At 41.2% G+C, this 16,094-nt stretch overlaps 1 protein-coding gene across 8 annotated transcripts in view; it reads left to right on the plus strand.

The window, feature by feature from the left end:
* ZNF462 (zinc finger protein 462) overlaps nt 1-16,094 on the plus strand; it is a 475,139-nt gene that overhangs the window by 249,279 nt on the left and 209,766 nt on the right. For all 8 annotated transcript variants that reach the window (XM_033918568.1, XM_033918594.1, XM_033918576.1 and 5 more), the window contains one exon: nt 9,101-14,541. In XM_033918568.1, the coding sequence (XP_033774459.1) occupies nt 9,101-14,541 (5,441 nt within the window). The remainder of the gene's footprint in view (nt 1-9,100; nt 14,542-16,094) is intronic.

A 16,094-nucleotide genomic window follows, 5' to 3' on the forward strand; every position in this document is an offset into this window, starting at 1 on the left:
AAACAGACCAGGAAGTAGATTAAGCGTGAGCCTATAGAATTCCTTAAACAACTTAAAATAAAGCCGTGAGCAAACTACTAAGTATGGTTCAGTGCTTAGAGCCTTTGTGATAAAACATATACAGCCAAACGTCCTTTTGCGGTATAAGCGTGCGCCGCAAGAGGAAGGGAATTTATACGCATGTACCGGCTGGGAAGGAGGCGTGTCCAGCGGGCCGCCGCTTTGCGGCGGCGATTCAAGATGGAAGGGTAAGACTAAAGGATAGAAACACAACAAAATTAGATGTTAAACAAGTAATTAAAATAATATAAAATAATTGCATAAAAGTAAACCATGAAACTTTAACTTTAAAATCATTAAAACTAGGATAACTGAACAAATATACAAAAAAAAAAAAAAAAACAGATAACAGATAAGAAAGTAAATTAACAAGTGATTAAAACAACGATTTAAGAGTATAAAATAACATATAAAAGTAATTAATAAAACAAAGACTTACAAACAGACCAGGAAGTAGATTAAGCGTGAGCCTATAGAATTCCTTAAACAACTTAAAATAAAGCCGTGAGCAAACTACTAAGTATGGTTCAGTGCTTAGAGCCTTTGTGATAAAACATATACAGCCAAACGTCCTTTTGCGGTATAAGCGTGCGCCGCAAGAGGAAGGGAATTTATACGCATGTACCGGCTGGGAAGGAGGCGTGTCCAGCGGGCCGCCGCTTCGCGGCGGCGATTCAAGATGGAAGGGTAAGACTAAAGGATAGAAACACAACAAAATTAGATGTTAAACAAGTAATTAAAATAATATAAAATAATTGCATAAAAGTAAACCATGAAACTTTAACTTTAAAATCATTAAAACTAGGATAACTGAACAAATATACAAAAAAAAAAAAAAAAACAGATAACAGATAAGAAAGTAAATTAACAAGTGATTAAAACAACGATTTAAGAGTATAAAATAACATATAAAAGTAATTAATAAAACAAAGACTTACAAACAGACCAGGAAGTAGATTAAGCGTGAGCCTATAGAATTCCTTAAACAACTTAAAATAAAGCCGTGAGCAAACTACTAAGTATGGTTCAGTGCTTAGAGCCTTTGTGATAAAACATATACAGCCAAACGTCCTTTTGCGGTATAAGCGTGCGCCGCAAGAGGAAGGGAATTTATACGCATGTACCGGCTGGGAAGGAGGCGTGTCCAGCGGGCCGCCGCTTCGCGGCGGCGATTCAAGATGGAAGGGTAAGACTAAAGGATAGAAACACAACAAAATTAGATGTTAAACAAGTAATTAAAATAATATAAAATAATTGCATAAAAGTAAACCATGAAACTTTAACTTTAAAATCATTAAAACTAGGATAACTGAACAAATATACAAAAAAAACAAAAAAACAGATAACAGATAAGAAAGTAAATTAACAAGTGATTAAAACAACGATTTAAGAGTATAAAATAACATATAAAAGTAATTAATAAAACAAAGACTTACAAACAGACCAGGAAGTAGATTAAGCGTGAGCCTATAGAATTCCTTAAACAACTTAAAATAAAGCCGTGAGCAAACTACTAAGTATGGTTCAGTGCTTAGAGCCTTTGTGATAAAACATATACAGCCAAACGTCCTTTTGCGGTATAAGCGTGCGCCGCAAGAGGAAGGGAATTTATACGCATGTACCGGCTGGGAAGGAGGCGTGTCCAGCGGGCCGCCGCTTCGCGGCGGCGATTCAAGATGGAAGGGTAAGACTAAAGGATAGAAACACAACAAAATTAGATGTTAAACAAGTAATTAAAATAATATAAAATAATTGCATAAAAGTAAACCATGAAACTTTAACTTTAAAATCATTAAAACTAGGATAACTGAACAAATATACAAAAAAAAAAAAAAAACAGATAACAGATAAGAAAGTAAATTAACAAGTGATTAAAACAACGATTTAAGAGTATAAAATAACATATAAAAGTAATTAATAAAACAAAGACTTACAAACAGACCAGGAAGTAGATTAAGCGTGAGCCTATAGAATTCCTTAAACAACTTAAAATAAAGCCGTGAGCAAACTACTAAGTATGGTTCAGTGCTTAGAGCCTTTGTGATAAAACATATACAGCCAAACGTCCTTTTGCGGTATAAGCGTGCGCCGCAAGAGGAAGGGAATTTATACGCATGTACCGGCTGGGAAGGAGGCGTGTCCAGCGGGCCGCCGCTTCGCGGCGGCGATTCAAGATGGAAGGGTAAGACTAAAGGATAGAAACACAACAAAATTAGATGTTAAACAAGTAATTAAAATAATATAAAATAATTGCATAAAAGTAAACCATGAAACTTTAACTTTAAAATCATTAAAACTAGGATAACTGAACAAATATACAAAAAAAAAAAAAAAACAGATAACAGATAAGAAAGTAAATTAACAAGTGATTAAAACAACGATTTAAGAGTATAAAATAACATATAAAAGTAATTAATAAAACAAAGACTTACAAACAGACCAGGAAGTAGATTAAGCGTGAGCCTATAGAATTCCTTAAACAACTTAAAATAAAGCCGTGAGCAAACTACTAAGTATGGTTCAGTGCTTAGAGCCTTTGTGATAAAACATATACAGCCAAACGTCCTTTTGCGGTATAAGCGTGCGCCGCAAGAGGAAGGGAATTTATACGCATGTACCGGCTGGGAAGGAGGCGTGTCCAGCGGGCCGCCGCTTTGCGGCGGCGATTCAAGATGGAAGGGTAAGACTAAAGGATAGAAACACAACAAAATTAGATGTTAAACAAGTAATTAAAATAATATAAAATAATTGCATAAAAGTAAACCATGAAACTTTAACTTTAAAATCATTAAAACTAGGATAACTGAACAAATATACAAAAAAAAAAAAAAAAACAGATAACAGATAAGAAAGTAAATTAACAAGTGATTAAAACAACGATTTAAGAGTATAAAATAACATATAAAAGTAATTAATAAAACAAAGACTTACAAACAGACCAGGAAGTAGATTAAGCGTGAGCCTATAGAATTCCTTAAACAACTTAAAATAAAGCCGTGAGCAAACTACTAAGTATGGTTCAGTGCTTAGAGCCTTTGTGATAAAACATATACAGCCAAACGTCCTTTTGCGGTATAAGCGTGCGCCGCAAGAGGAAGGGAATTTATACGCATGTACCGGCTGGGAAGGAGGCGTGTCCAGCGGGCCGCCGCTTCGCGGCGGCGATTCAAGATGGAAGGGTAAGACTAAAGGATAGAAACACAACAAAATTAGATGTTAAACAAGTAATTAAAATAATATAAAATAATTGCATAAAAGTAAACCATGAAACTTTAACTTTAAAATCATTAAAACTAGGATAACTGAACAAATATACAAAAAAAAAAAAAAAAACAGATAACAGATAAGAAAGTAAATTAACAAGTGATTAAAACAACGATTTAAGAGTATAAAATAACATATAAAAGTAATTAATAAAACAAAGACTTACAAACAGACCAGGAAGTAGATTAAGCGTGAGCCTATAGAATTCCTTAAACAACTTAAAATAAAGCCGTGAGCAAACTACTAAGTATGGTTCAGTGCTTAGAGCCTTTGTGATAAAACATATACAGCCAAACGTCCTTTTGCGGTATAAGCGTGCGCCGCAAGAGGAAGGGAATTTATACGCATGTACCGGCTGGGAAGGAGGCGTGTCCAGCGGGCCGCCGCTTCGCGGCGGCGATTCAAGATGGAAGGGTAAGACTAAAGGATAGAAACACAACAAAATTAGATGTTAAACAAGTAATTAAAATAATATAAAATAATTGCATAAAAGTAAACCATGAAACTTTAACTTTAAAATCATTAAAACTAGGATAACTGAACAAATATACAAAAAAAAAAAAAAAACAGATAACAGATAAGAAAGTAAATTAACAAGTGATTAAAACAACGATTTAAGAGTATAAAATAACATATAAAAGTAATTAATAAAACAAAGACTTACAAACAGACCAGGAAGTAGATTAAGCGTGAGCCTATAGAATTCCTTAAACAACTTAAAATAAAGCCGTGAGCAAACTACTAAGTATGGTTCAGTGCTTAGAGCCTTTGTGATAAAACATATACAGCCAAACGTCCTTTTGCGGTATAAGCGTGCGCCGCAAGAGGAAGGGAATTTATACGCATGTACCGGCTGGGAAGGAGGCGTGTCCAGCGGGCCGCCGCTTCGCGGCGGCGATTCAAGATGGAAGGGTAAGACTAAAGGATAGAAACACAACAAAATTAGATGTTAAACAAGTAATTAAAATAATATAAAATAATTGCATAAAAGTAAACCATGAAACTTTAACTTTAAAATCATTAAAACTAGGATAACTGAACAAATATACAAAAAAAAAAAAAAAAACAGATAACAGATAAGAAAGTAAATTAACAAGTGATTAAAACAACGATTTAAGAGTATAAAATAACATATAAAAGTAATTAATAAAACAAAGACTTACAAACAGACCAGGAAGTAGATTAAGCGTGAGCCTATAGAATTCCTTAAACAACTTAAAATAAAGCCGTGAGCAAACTACTAAGTATGGTTCAGTGCTTAGAGCCTTTGTGATAAAACATATACAGCCAAACGTCCTTTTGCGGTATAAGCGTGCGCCGCAAGAGGAAGGGAATTTATACGCATGTACCGGCTGGGAAGGAGGCGTGTCCAGCGGGCCGCCGCTTCGCGGCGGCGATTCAAGATGGAAGGGTAAGACGGCTGGGAAGGAGGCGTGTCCAGCGGGCCGCCGCTTCGCGGCGGCGATTCAAGATGGAAGGGTAAGACGGCTGGGAAGGAGGCGTGTCCAGCGGGCCGCCGCTTTGCGGCGGCGATTCAAGATGGAAGGGTATTGTCTCCAACCTGACGTCTCCGAATAAACCCCGATTGATCCATATGAATCAGGCTAGGCAAACACTTCCCCAGCCTGAGGGCCAAAACTTTAGCCAGAATTTTAGCATCGGTGTTCAATAATGAAATGGGCCGGTACGCCCCACAACTAGCAGAATCTCTCCCCGGTTTAAGCAATATTGAGATACCCGCGTCTCCCATCGATGGCGGTAGTGAATTCCCCTCCCTCACCCCATTAATAACCCGTACCAATAAAGGAGCTAGCTGGACCCGATACTGTTTGTAAAAACTATTAGTGTACCCATCTAAACCCGGGGACTTTCCCAATTTCAGCCTGGTGATAACCCCCAATACCTCCCCCAAGGAAACAGGACAATTAAGATATCCCATATCCGAGTCTCCCAGGTGTGGCAACGTCACTTTATCTAAATATGCCTTGATAGAGTCCAATTGTACCCCTTCCACTTTCCCATATAATTTGGTGTAGTAAGAAAGAAAAACCTTCTTAATGTTCCCATCCGTACACTGCATTTTCCCCTCTATATCCCTAATTCGGGTAATAGCTGTTCTAGCTTGTTTCAATTTAATGTATCTAGCAAGTCGCGAGCCCGCTTTATTGCTGTATTCATATATCGTTTGGCGTAATCTTAGTCTATAAAAATCAATCTCTTCCATCTGTAGAAGAGAAAGTTCATGTCGCGCTCTCAGAAGCTGTGCAAACACTTCTGGATCGGGAGAGCACTGGTGTTGCCTCCCCAAAGATATCAAGGTCTCCCGAAGGGATATAGTTCTTCGCTCCCGCTGTCGCTTAAGGCGCGCTCCCCATTTAATAAAGACCCCACGAATCACAGCCTTAAGGGCATCCCACAATATGGAGTCACCCACCTCCCCATTATCATTGTCATGTAGATAATTGGCGATAGCCTCTCCCACCTCCCTGTCCACCTCTGTATGCTTTAACAGTGATTCATTTAGCCTCCAAAAGGTCCGATGATGCCCCACATCCCAATAGCCTTCACAGGCTATCCAGACAGGCGCATGGTCAGAGATATGTATAGCTTCAATTTCAGCAGTTCTGATTCCCCCCCATTGATTACGATGAGTCCAGATACTGTCAATCCTAGCATAAGAACCATGGACAGATGAATAATGGGTATACGACCTCTGGGAGGGGTGATGCAAGCGCCAACTGTCGATCAAGCCCAAGGAGGACATCAGGGCAAGAAAAGCCTTGCGGGAAGCTCGGGACGAAGATCGAAGTCCTCCCCGGGAGTGATCCAGCAGCACATCTGGAGTGACATTGAAATCCCCCCCCAAATATACAGACCCCCTAACAAAATTGACTAAATCATCTGCAAGAGAACCATAGAAGGCCGCCTGACCTCCGTTAGGACCATAAATGTTAATTACAGTGATAGTACGGCCCTGTATTGCACCCTGCAGAGCCAGACACCTTCCCCCAGAATCTCTAAACACCTCCTGAACAGTAAAACCCAAGCCCTTTCGGATAAGAATTGCCAGTCCTCCCACCTTCTTAGCAGACTGGCCACTCTGATGCGTCCATACTTGCTCAAAGTAAGAGGACCGCAAGACCCCCACATGTCTGGGCCTCAAGTGGGTTTCCTGCAACATACATATATCCCATTTTAATCTATTCAATTCACGATATACTATACTACGCTTACCCGGACTGTTTAAACCGTTTACATTCCATGATCCAATAGTAAGAAGTTTACTTGTACTCCCTCCCATCCCCCCCCCCCCCCCCCATACCCGAAGCCGACCCCCTCAGTGAAGGTCTAGCCAACCCTTAGAAAGTGAAAAGTACCCCAGGCGACTAGCCCAAGCCGCTTCCCATGTCAACAACACATAACCAAAAAATTGCCGCATACCCAGCCGCAAGTAAAGCTAAAGATAGAGAGAAACATTAGAAAGTGCAGAGTCTCTTTCCAAGATCCAGACCGGAGATGGCACACCACTCAGCACCTCTCCCAGTCTATGCCAATCAACGTGGCCTCGTTAAAGAGTAGTCAAGATGGTAAGTCCTCTTCATCATCAGGTCCCCTGTTTAGCTGCTCGCTTGCCAGAACGCAGAACTGTAGACCAAGCACCAGGGATTCCGGAAGTACTAGCAGTAGCCGGCGTTGATACCGTCTCCGGGATATTCACACAACCCAGCTCTTTCATAGCTATCCAGGCTTCCGTGACCGTAGCCACCTTTCGAGACCTCCCGTTGATAGTAAGCCAGACCCCAAAGGGGAACAGCCACCTGTATTTGTGGCCACCATCTCTCAGCACTTGCGTAACCTCTTTGAACGCCCTGCGCTTCTGTAGTGTAGACCATGCTAGGTCCTGGTAGACACCCACTTCCAACTCTTTCCAACGAAACCGCGGGTGGCGCCGTGCCATCTGCAAAATCTTCTCTTTGAGGGAAAAATCCGCAAAGCAAGCGATGATATCTTTAAAGCCAGGACCTCTCACAGGACCCAAGCTCCGATGTGCTCTCTGCAGTTTAATCTCCTCAGGTATCTCAGCTCCATCCACACTTAGAAGGCTCTGGCAAAACTCTCGCACCACAGTCTTGCAATCACGATATGCCTCCCCCTCCGGGATTCCCTTAAATCGCAGGTTACACCGGCGTGACCTATTCTCCAGGTCCTCCACCTGCGCCTGTAGTTCCTGCAGCTCAGATGTTAAATGGTCTGTGGATTCCTTGACCCCAGTAACTGTGGCAGACAAAGCCTCCACGTGCTCTTCAGAGGCTATCACTCTGGCTCCCAACTCCCCCACATCCGCACGGAGCTCCGCCAGGGCAGCCTTTACATCCACTCTCACTCCTACCATTTCATCCTTCAGGTCCTGGAACCACGTTTGAAAAGACTTGTGCACCGTCTCACTGAGCTCCCCCGAGATCGCCAGAGTCCCAGCCTCAATCAGCTCTGCCGGCGCCGACGGCCCCGCGGCCATTTTAAGCGCGTCTCCTGCACTCCCCTGTGTCTCACTCGCTGTTTTCTCTCCTCCATCGCCGAAGTATTTAAATTTATCAAGTTTCTTCCGCGTCGCCATGGCTTCACTCGCGAACCGCGATCTTAATAATCAGCGCGTTTTAGCGCTAGAAGCTGAAAAAGCACTTTTCCTCACCGGCCCCTACGGAGCTCCCGATTCAGGCAGCCATGCGCTGGGATGACGTCACTTCCTCCCGCTAACGAACACTTTAAAGGCAGATTTTGTTTTTGAGAATCTGGCCCTAAGTCCAAGAAATATCAAATATAAAAAAAGCCAATTTAATCATGAATTTGTCGTGTGTGTGACTATGGGCAGAGTAAGTGGACCTTACAGGTCTTTTATTTGTTTACTCTGTTCTGAATTCTGATTCTGCTGCATGCCTCATATTCTGCTAGTGTCATTATCCCTATCCTCAAGTCACTTCATTGGCTCCCTGTCTACTTCTGCATACAGTTCAAACTCCTCTTATTGACCTACAAGATTCACTCTGCATCTCCTCAGTATCTCTCCCTAAACTCCTCCCTAGGAACTCTGTTCATTGGGTAAGTCTCTCTTTGCTGTGCTCTTCTCCTCTACTATGAACTCCCGACTCCGTCCCTTCTACTTTTTCTGTACTGTATGCCTGGAACAAGCTGCCAGAATCAATTCATCAGGCCTGCTCCGTCTCTAGTAGTATTCAAATCCATGCTAAAAGTCCCCTACCCTATCTGCTTTTTCATTCCCTCTGTAATTCCCTACCTGAGTAGCTTGTATAGATTCACTCTTTCTGACCTATTTGTCATAATTAGATTGTTCTTTCAAGCAGGGACTGTCTCTTGCATGTTTAATGTATAGTGCTATGTGTTTCTAAAGTAGCAGTAGTATGTTCACTATGAGTTTCAAAATCATGACGTATGCTTTCCTGTGAAAAATGTCCGCCTGTGCTCCTTTTGAGAAATTTTTCTCATTTGAAATTGAGTGCCATTGTAATGTAGTAGATGATGGCAGATAAAGACCTATGTGGTCCATAGATAGTCAGATTTCACACTGAATGTTTTATGCCATTTATCTCCTAGTCACTAAAAATTTTTAGGCTTTTATGGATGAGGACTGTATCTTGAAACAACATTTACAATATCACATAGTTCACTATACTTGTAATTTTTGAAACTGTTTGATTCTTTTTGGAAAAAGTGATATTAAAATTATAATAAACAACATTTTTCTTTTTTTTTTTTTTAGGACAGAATACGGCTCAGATGGGGACTGGTACCTATTATGGACAGAGCTCTGGTTTTTATGGTCAGAATATTGTATCCAACACCAAACCAACAAACAAGTTTTTTCAGTGCAAATTCTGTGTGCGTTACTTCAGATCAAAAATACTCCTCATTGAGCACACCAGAAAAGTACATGGTCACACTGGAGGAGGTCCATCAGGATCTTCTATAGATGGATCTGGAAATTACAATATCATGATGCATGATGGATTTGGCAAGGTTTTCTCTTGCCAGTTTTGCACCTATAAATCACCAAGGCGAGCAAGAATTATTAAACATCAAAAAATGTACCATAAAAATAGTCTAAAAGAGACTTCTTTATCTCTTAGTGTACCTGAGTCCACATCTTCATCTGTCTCACTACAAGATGGATGCAAGGAACTTCCAGCAGAAGTAGTGGAGCGCAGTATTCTGGAATCTATGGTTAAACCTCTAACAAAATCTAGAGGAAACTTTTGTTGTGAATGGTGTAGCTATCAAACTCCACGAAGGGAACGCTGGTGTGATCACATGATGAAAAAACATCGTAGCATGGTCAAAATATTGTCAAGGCTGAGACAACAGGATGGTACAAATGTTTCAGATCAGCAAACAAAGTCTGCTCAGAGTCCCACCTCTAATGCTAGCTTCATGCCTTTAAATGCTTCAGGATGTGATTTGTCCAATGCTAGCATATCCAATATCAGAGGCTCTATGAACAATTTGCTTCCTAGAAGCAATTCTACATCTTCCAAATTTTCTTCTGTTTCTTATCCTCAGATAAATCCCAAATCACCTCACAACTCTAGTATGGGGAACATGGCAGACAGATCTCCCTATGGAATGACTGATATGACAAATTCTTGTGCTGACATAGAAACTAGCAGTTTGCTAAATGATTCCAGTTCTGATGATGAACTTAATGACTTGGAAATTGAAAATGGTTTGAACTCTTTAGACCATCAGAGCATAGGAATTTCTGGAGAGCTACTGCTGGGGTCTGAAAGCAACAAATTACTGGAAACAAAAGGAATTCCTTTTAGAAGATTTATGAATAGATTCCAGTGTCCCTTTTGCCCTTTCCTCACCATGCATCGGCGTAGTATCTCTCGGCATATAGAAAATATCCATCTCTCTGGAAAAACTTCTGTGTACAAATGTGAAGAATGCCCATTTTCTTGCAAAAGTCCATTAAAACTCGGCGCACATCATAAACAGTTTCACACAGGTTTACCATCTGATTGGGATTCAATTAACTCTCACAGTGAAAGCATTCCTCCTCTGAGTGATACTCCAGTATCTTATGAGGGTGTAAATGGTAGGAAGCCAGGAATAGTGATGGAGTCCTCCCAGCTGTCACCTCAGCAACATCCATACAAATGCACAATATGTAACTACTCCACAACTACTTTGAAAGGTTTGCGAGTTCACCAGCAACACAAGCATTCTTTTTGTGACAATGTACCAAACTTTATGGGGCAACAGACAAACCTTTCACAAGACTGTGAGGTAGATCCCAGTGCTTCTTCCAGCACTGTGAAGAAAAGTCAAACTTCTATTCTTGGATTATCTTCTAAAAATAATTTTGTAGCCAAGACCTCTAGGAAGATGTCAAATGACTTTCCCTTGGACTTATCACCAGTGAAAAAGCGAACTAGAATTGATGAGATAGCTAGCAACCTACAAAGCAAAATAAGTCAAAATAAACAGCAAGAAGATTCTGTGATTAATGTTGAAGATGAGGAGGAGGAGGAGGAGGAAGAGGAGGAGGAGGAGGAGGAAGAAGAAGAAGAAGAAAACGAAGTAGAGATAGAAGTAGAATTGGACAGGGAAGAGGATCAAGGAGATCAACTGCTAGAGGCATCAGATTCATATGCTCCACCGCAGATTTGGACAAGTGATCACAGTGCTCATCAGAAAGATCCTAACTTCAGAGATGTGTCACAAGATTATGCTTCTACCAATGGAGCAGAAATTGAGTTGACTTTATCGGAAGATGAAGATGATTTTTATTACAATTCTGGCAATTTCAAGGAACAGCAAGAACAGAATGCATCAGGTGTTTGCAGCCAGTCTACTGTGTATGGTGGAATTGATCAGACCAGCGAAAATGCAGAATTCAGTGAAGATTCTGAAAGACTATACTACTGCAAACACTGTGATTTCAGTAATAAATCTGCCAGGAGTGTTAGCACTCATTATCAACGAATGCATCCATATATCAAATTCAGTTTCAGGTATATCTTGGACCCTAATGACCACAGTGCAGTATACAGATGTCTAGAATGTTACATTGATTATACAAACTTTGAGGATCTGCAGCAACATTATGCTGAGCATCACCCAGAAGCAATGAATGTGCTTAATTTTGATCAATCCGACTTGATATACAGGTGTCGTTTTTGTTCTTACACTAGCCCAAATGTTAGAAGCCTCATGCCACATTACCAAAGAATGCATCCAACAGTGAAAATTAATAATGCAATGATATTCTCTAGTTATGTTGTTGAACAGCAAGAAGAAATAAATTCCGAGTCCCAAACTCTGAGAGAAATTTTGAATTCTGCCCCCAAAAACATGTCCACATCCACACCAGTATCCCAGGGGGCAAATATGTCTTCGGCCTTTAACAAAAATGCTACCAAATCTTTTGGTCCTGAAAGTGATAACCACAAGGACTCTTCAGTTAATAGTGTTGTGGTCTATGACTGTGATGTATGCTCGTTTGCAAGTCCAAATATGCATTCTGTTTTGGTGCATTACCAAAAAAAGCATCCTGAAGAGAAGGCTTCTTATTTTAGGATACAAAAAACAATGCGTGTGGTTTCTGTTGAAAGAGGTTCTGCCATTTCACAACTTGCTTATGATGCAGTTCGACCCATATCTCCCAAAGTTTCCAACATGCCTTCACCAGCAGACTTGAATGTCGAGCTGTATTACTGCAAACACTGCTCGTATAGCAATCGCTCTGTAGTTGGAGTGCTTGTCCACTATCAGAAAAGACATCCAGAAATCAAAGTTACTGCAAAATACATTCGACAAGCACCTCCCACGGCGGCAATGATGAGAAATGGAGAGGCACCACGTGTTACTGCATCTAAAAAGCCAGCATCTATGCAACAAATGAAAAAGAGTGTTGTACCGACTCAAGAAAATGAGATGTTCTTCTGCCAGCATTGTGATTATGGAAATCAGACAGTCAAGGGGGTGCTAATTCACTATCAAAAGAAACACCGTGATTTTAAAGCGAATGCAGATATGATTCGACAGCACACAGCAACTATCAGAAGTCTCTGCGATAGGGGACAAAAAAAACCTACTGCTAGCATACATGCCTCTCCTGCCAATGCTGAACGAGACAAAAGTAAGCTTAGAAATCTCAAGTGTAGGCATTGTTCTTATTCAACACCTTATTTTTATGCACTGAGAAAGCATATGAAAAAAGATCACGCTAGTTTGAAAGCCACAGTCACTACAATTTTACGTTGGGCATTTTTGGATGGATTGATAGAGGAGGGCTATCACTGTGAGTGGTGCATCTATTCACATACAGAACCCAGTGGTTTGCTTATACACTACCAAAGGAGACACCCAGAGCATTATGTTGACTACACCTACATGGCAACTAAACTTTGGGCAGGGCCCGATTCCTCATCTTCTTCCCAGGTGACACAGTCTGAGACAAGGACTTATAAATGTAGAGACTGTACTTTTGAAGCATCTTCCATTTGGGACATTACTAATCACTATCAGGCCTTTCATCCTTGGGCCATGAATGGTGATGAATCTGTATTGCTGGAAATCATAAAGGAAAAAGATGCGGCTGATAAAGCCAGCACGCAATCTGTAGAAGCTGCTGCACCCCGAGATAAGTCTCTGCATAAGACAGTCTCAAATGCGAACTCAGAAAAAGAAAATCCTGTTAAATCAAGCCTTTCTCAAGAAAAGACTGTTCACCTGTCCACTCCAAATCCAGCAATATCCTCTTCTCCTTACCAGTGCACAGTTTGTCAATCTGAGTATAATAACCTGCATGGCCTTCTAACTCACTATGGTAAAAAGCATCCTGGCATGAAAGTTAAGGCTGCCGATTTTGCTCAAGATATAGATATTAATCCAGGATCTGTGTATAAGTGCAGACATTGTCCATATATTAACACTCGCATCCATGGTGTTCTAACTCACTACCAGAAACGTCATCCTTCTATAAAGGTCACAGCAGAAGATTTTGTACATGATGTGGAACAATCTGTTGATATCTCTCAGAATGACATGGAAGAGACAACTAGGGTTTTTAAGCAAGGGTATGGTGCATATAGGTGTAAACTATGCCCCTATACCCATGGAACTCTTGAAAAACTAAAAGTTCACTATGAAAAATACCATGATCAGCCAGAGTTTGACATGCTTTCACAGTCGCCACCTAAAGAAACTGCTTCTGTTGAGCCAGAGGCCGTTTCTGAAGAAGAGTCTTCAGAGATGTTGGCATTAGATGAGGCAGTAGATGCTCCTATATCATCATCTTGCTATTCAGGTTCTCATTTAGTTTCACACACAGTGTTCAGGTGTCAGCTTTGCAAGTATTTCTGTTCTACCAGGAAGGGAATAGCAAGACATTACCGAATCAAACACAACAATGTCCGAGCACAGCCAGAGGGTAAAAATAATCTTTTCAAATGTGCATTATGTACTTACACCAATCCTATTCGCAAAGGCCTTGCAGCACACTATCAAAAACGACACGATATTGATGCATATTATACCCATTGTTTAGCAGCTTCCAGAACTGTTAGTGATAAGCCAAATAAAGTAGTTATTCCTTCCCCTTCAAAAGATGATTCTCCCCAATTAAGTGAGGAATTGAAGAAAGCAGTGGAAAAGAAAAAATGCTCATTGTGTTCTTTCCAGTCTTTCAGCAAAAAAGGTATAGTGTCCCATTATATGAAGCGTCATCCTGGTGTTTTCCCTAAGAAGCAGCATGAAAGTAAACTAGGTTGCTACTTCACACCTGTTTATGCTCATGAGCATGAAGCCCAAAGGATGAAGAAGGATAAAAATGACTTTGACCACTCTGAGGTAGAGGCTGAAACTAAGGAAGCTGAGTGGCTCCCATTCAGATGTATAAAATGTTTCAAATTATCTTTCAGTACCGCTGAACTCCTGTGCATGCATTACACAGACCATCATAGTAAAGATTTGAGAAGGGACTTCACAATACTGGGTAACACCAACCGCTTTATTAACAGTGCCTTCCAGTGCAAGCACTGTGATAGCAAATTAAATAGCATGGAAGAGCTGACTTCACACTTGACTAGTCACAACGAAGAATTCCAGAAGAGGGCCAAACGTCAAGAGAGAAGGAAGCAACTTTTGAGCAAGCAGAGATATACAGACAGTGGATTTACAGATTTCAGAGCTGATCGGGTAAGTGCATGATGAATCCTGTATCTTGCCCCTGTAGGATTCTTTTCTAGTGCAATAGTGCAATTCTTTTCTGGGCAAGCAAATTATCTTCCCATGGCCACGAACCATATGCATAAGGAATCTGTATTTTTTATCCTATTTCACTAGGAGCACTATTGCCACCTGCAGTTTTTCCCTTCTGCACATAAGTTGGAAGGTGTGTTTTTGTTCTGTTCTCCATTTTTCTTATATTATTCATTGTTTTTGACTTTTATTCTGTGTTTTCAGTGCTTGGAACTTTCACTTTAGCTTCAGCTTCGGCCTGTGTAGAGAAGAAGCAGACTCAGGTCTTCAGTTGACAGGCCGATCCCTGGTGGTACCTATTAGCCACAAGTATTTTTGGAGCTCGGGGCAATGCCCACTTTAAACCCTTGCCTACTGCTTAGCAGGGGTTTCAGCGCAGGCTGTTAAGCACCGTAGGAGGCTCAACGGTGTCTCGCAGAGTGCCAGCTGAATTTTTTGCCTCCCCTCTTCTATTAGTTCATCTGTAGGTCTGCAGGGGTGGAGGTACGGTCAGGTGGCATGTCTGGCAGCCTGAAGATCAGTGTTGAAGAGGAATTTCCAGCATGAGGCAGTGATTCTTCACCATTCCAGCTACTGTAAAGACCTGAGGCACGCTGCAGCACATTGCCAGCACAGGTCACAGTGAGCAAGGTGAATCTGGGGGGGGGGGGGGGGAGAGGGGTTTCTGCATTTTCTCTACCTTCCTCCTGAAAAATCCTAAATACGCTGTTTTTTTACTTTAGTTAGTGGTGTCGCAAAAAGCCTGACGGTGGCCATCTTGGATTTTTAGTGATCTTTTAAGTTTCCTGCATTTCCAAAACTTCAAATTCTGCCTCAAAACTGGTTGGGATTGAGACTTTGGGCTCTTCTACCCCAAATTCATGCCAGGATCACGCAAATTCTGTGCCTCAGGCGCATCCTTGAGCCACATACCGTGTAGCGGAGACTAGAGAGGCGAGAGTGGCCAACTTAACCTCTCTTCTGCGTACTAAAGTAACAAAAAGGGTGGCCAACCCGCTGGGGCGGCTTTTTCTGTTTTCAGAGCCTAGAAATGGTGACCATTCTGCGAGTAAAGGCTTGGACACCCTGCAGCCCAAGAAACGCAAAGTAGTCATCACAGGATGATTCCTTGCTCCCTGGTCCTGATGCTTTCTCAGACTTTTTGAAGTTTTTGTGGAAAGCCTTTCACGAGAGCAGTGCTCCTCCTGCGCAGTCCTGCTGCGCATCGGACATGCCTCATCAAAGCACAACCTACAAAGGCACATCTTCTTCACAGTCTGCCACTGTTCAGGGAGACCTCTCTCCAGGGAACAAGGATGAGGATTTTATAGATACCTTATTTGCTGTGGATGCTCCCGTGACAGGACCAGAGACCGTTCATTGATAAGCTAGATCCTGATTTGGTTTTAGAACCTGGGGATGATTTCACGGTTCTGCATTTAAATCCTCTGCCTTGCTGGGTCTCATATCGAAGTCTCTGCAGGAGCTCAATTTGATCACATAGCCAGCTT

Source organism: Geotrypetes seraphini, chromosome 1 (assembly GCF_902459505.1).
Source record: "Geotrypetes seraphini chromosome 1, aGeoSer1.1, whole genome shotgun sequence".
Classification (NCBI taxonomy): domain Eukaryota; kingdom Metazoa; phylum Chordata; class Amphibia; order Gymnophiona; family Dermophiidae; genus Geotrypetes; species Geotrypetes seraphini.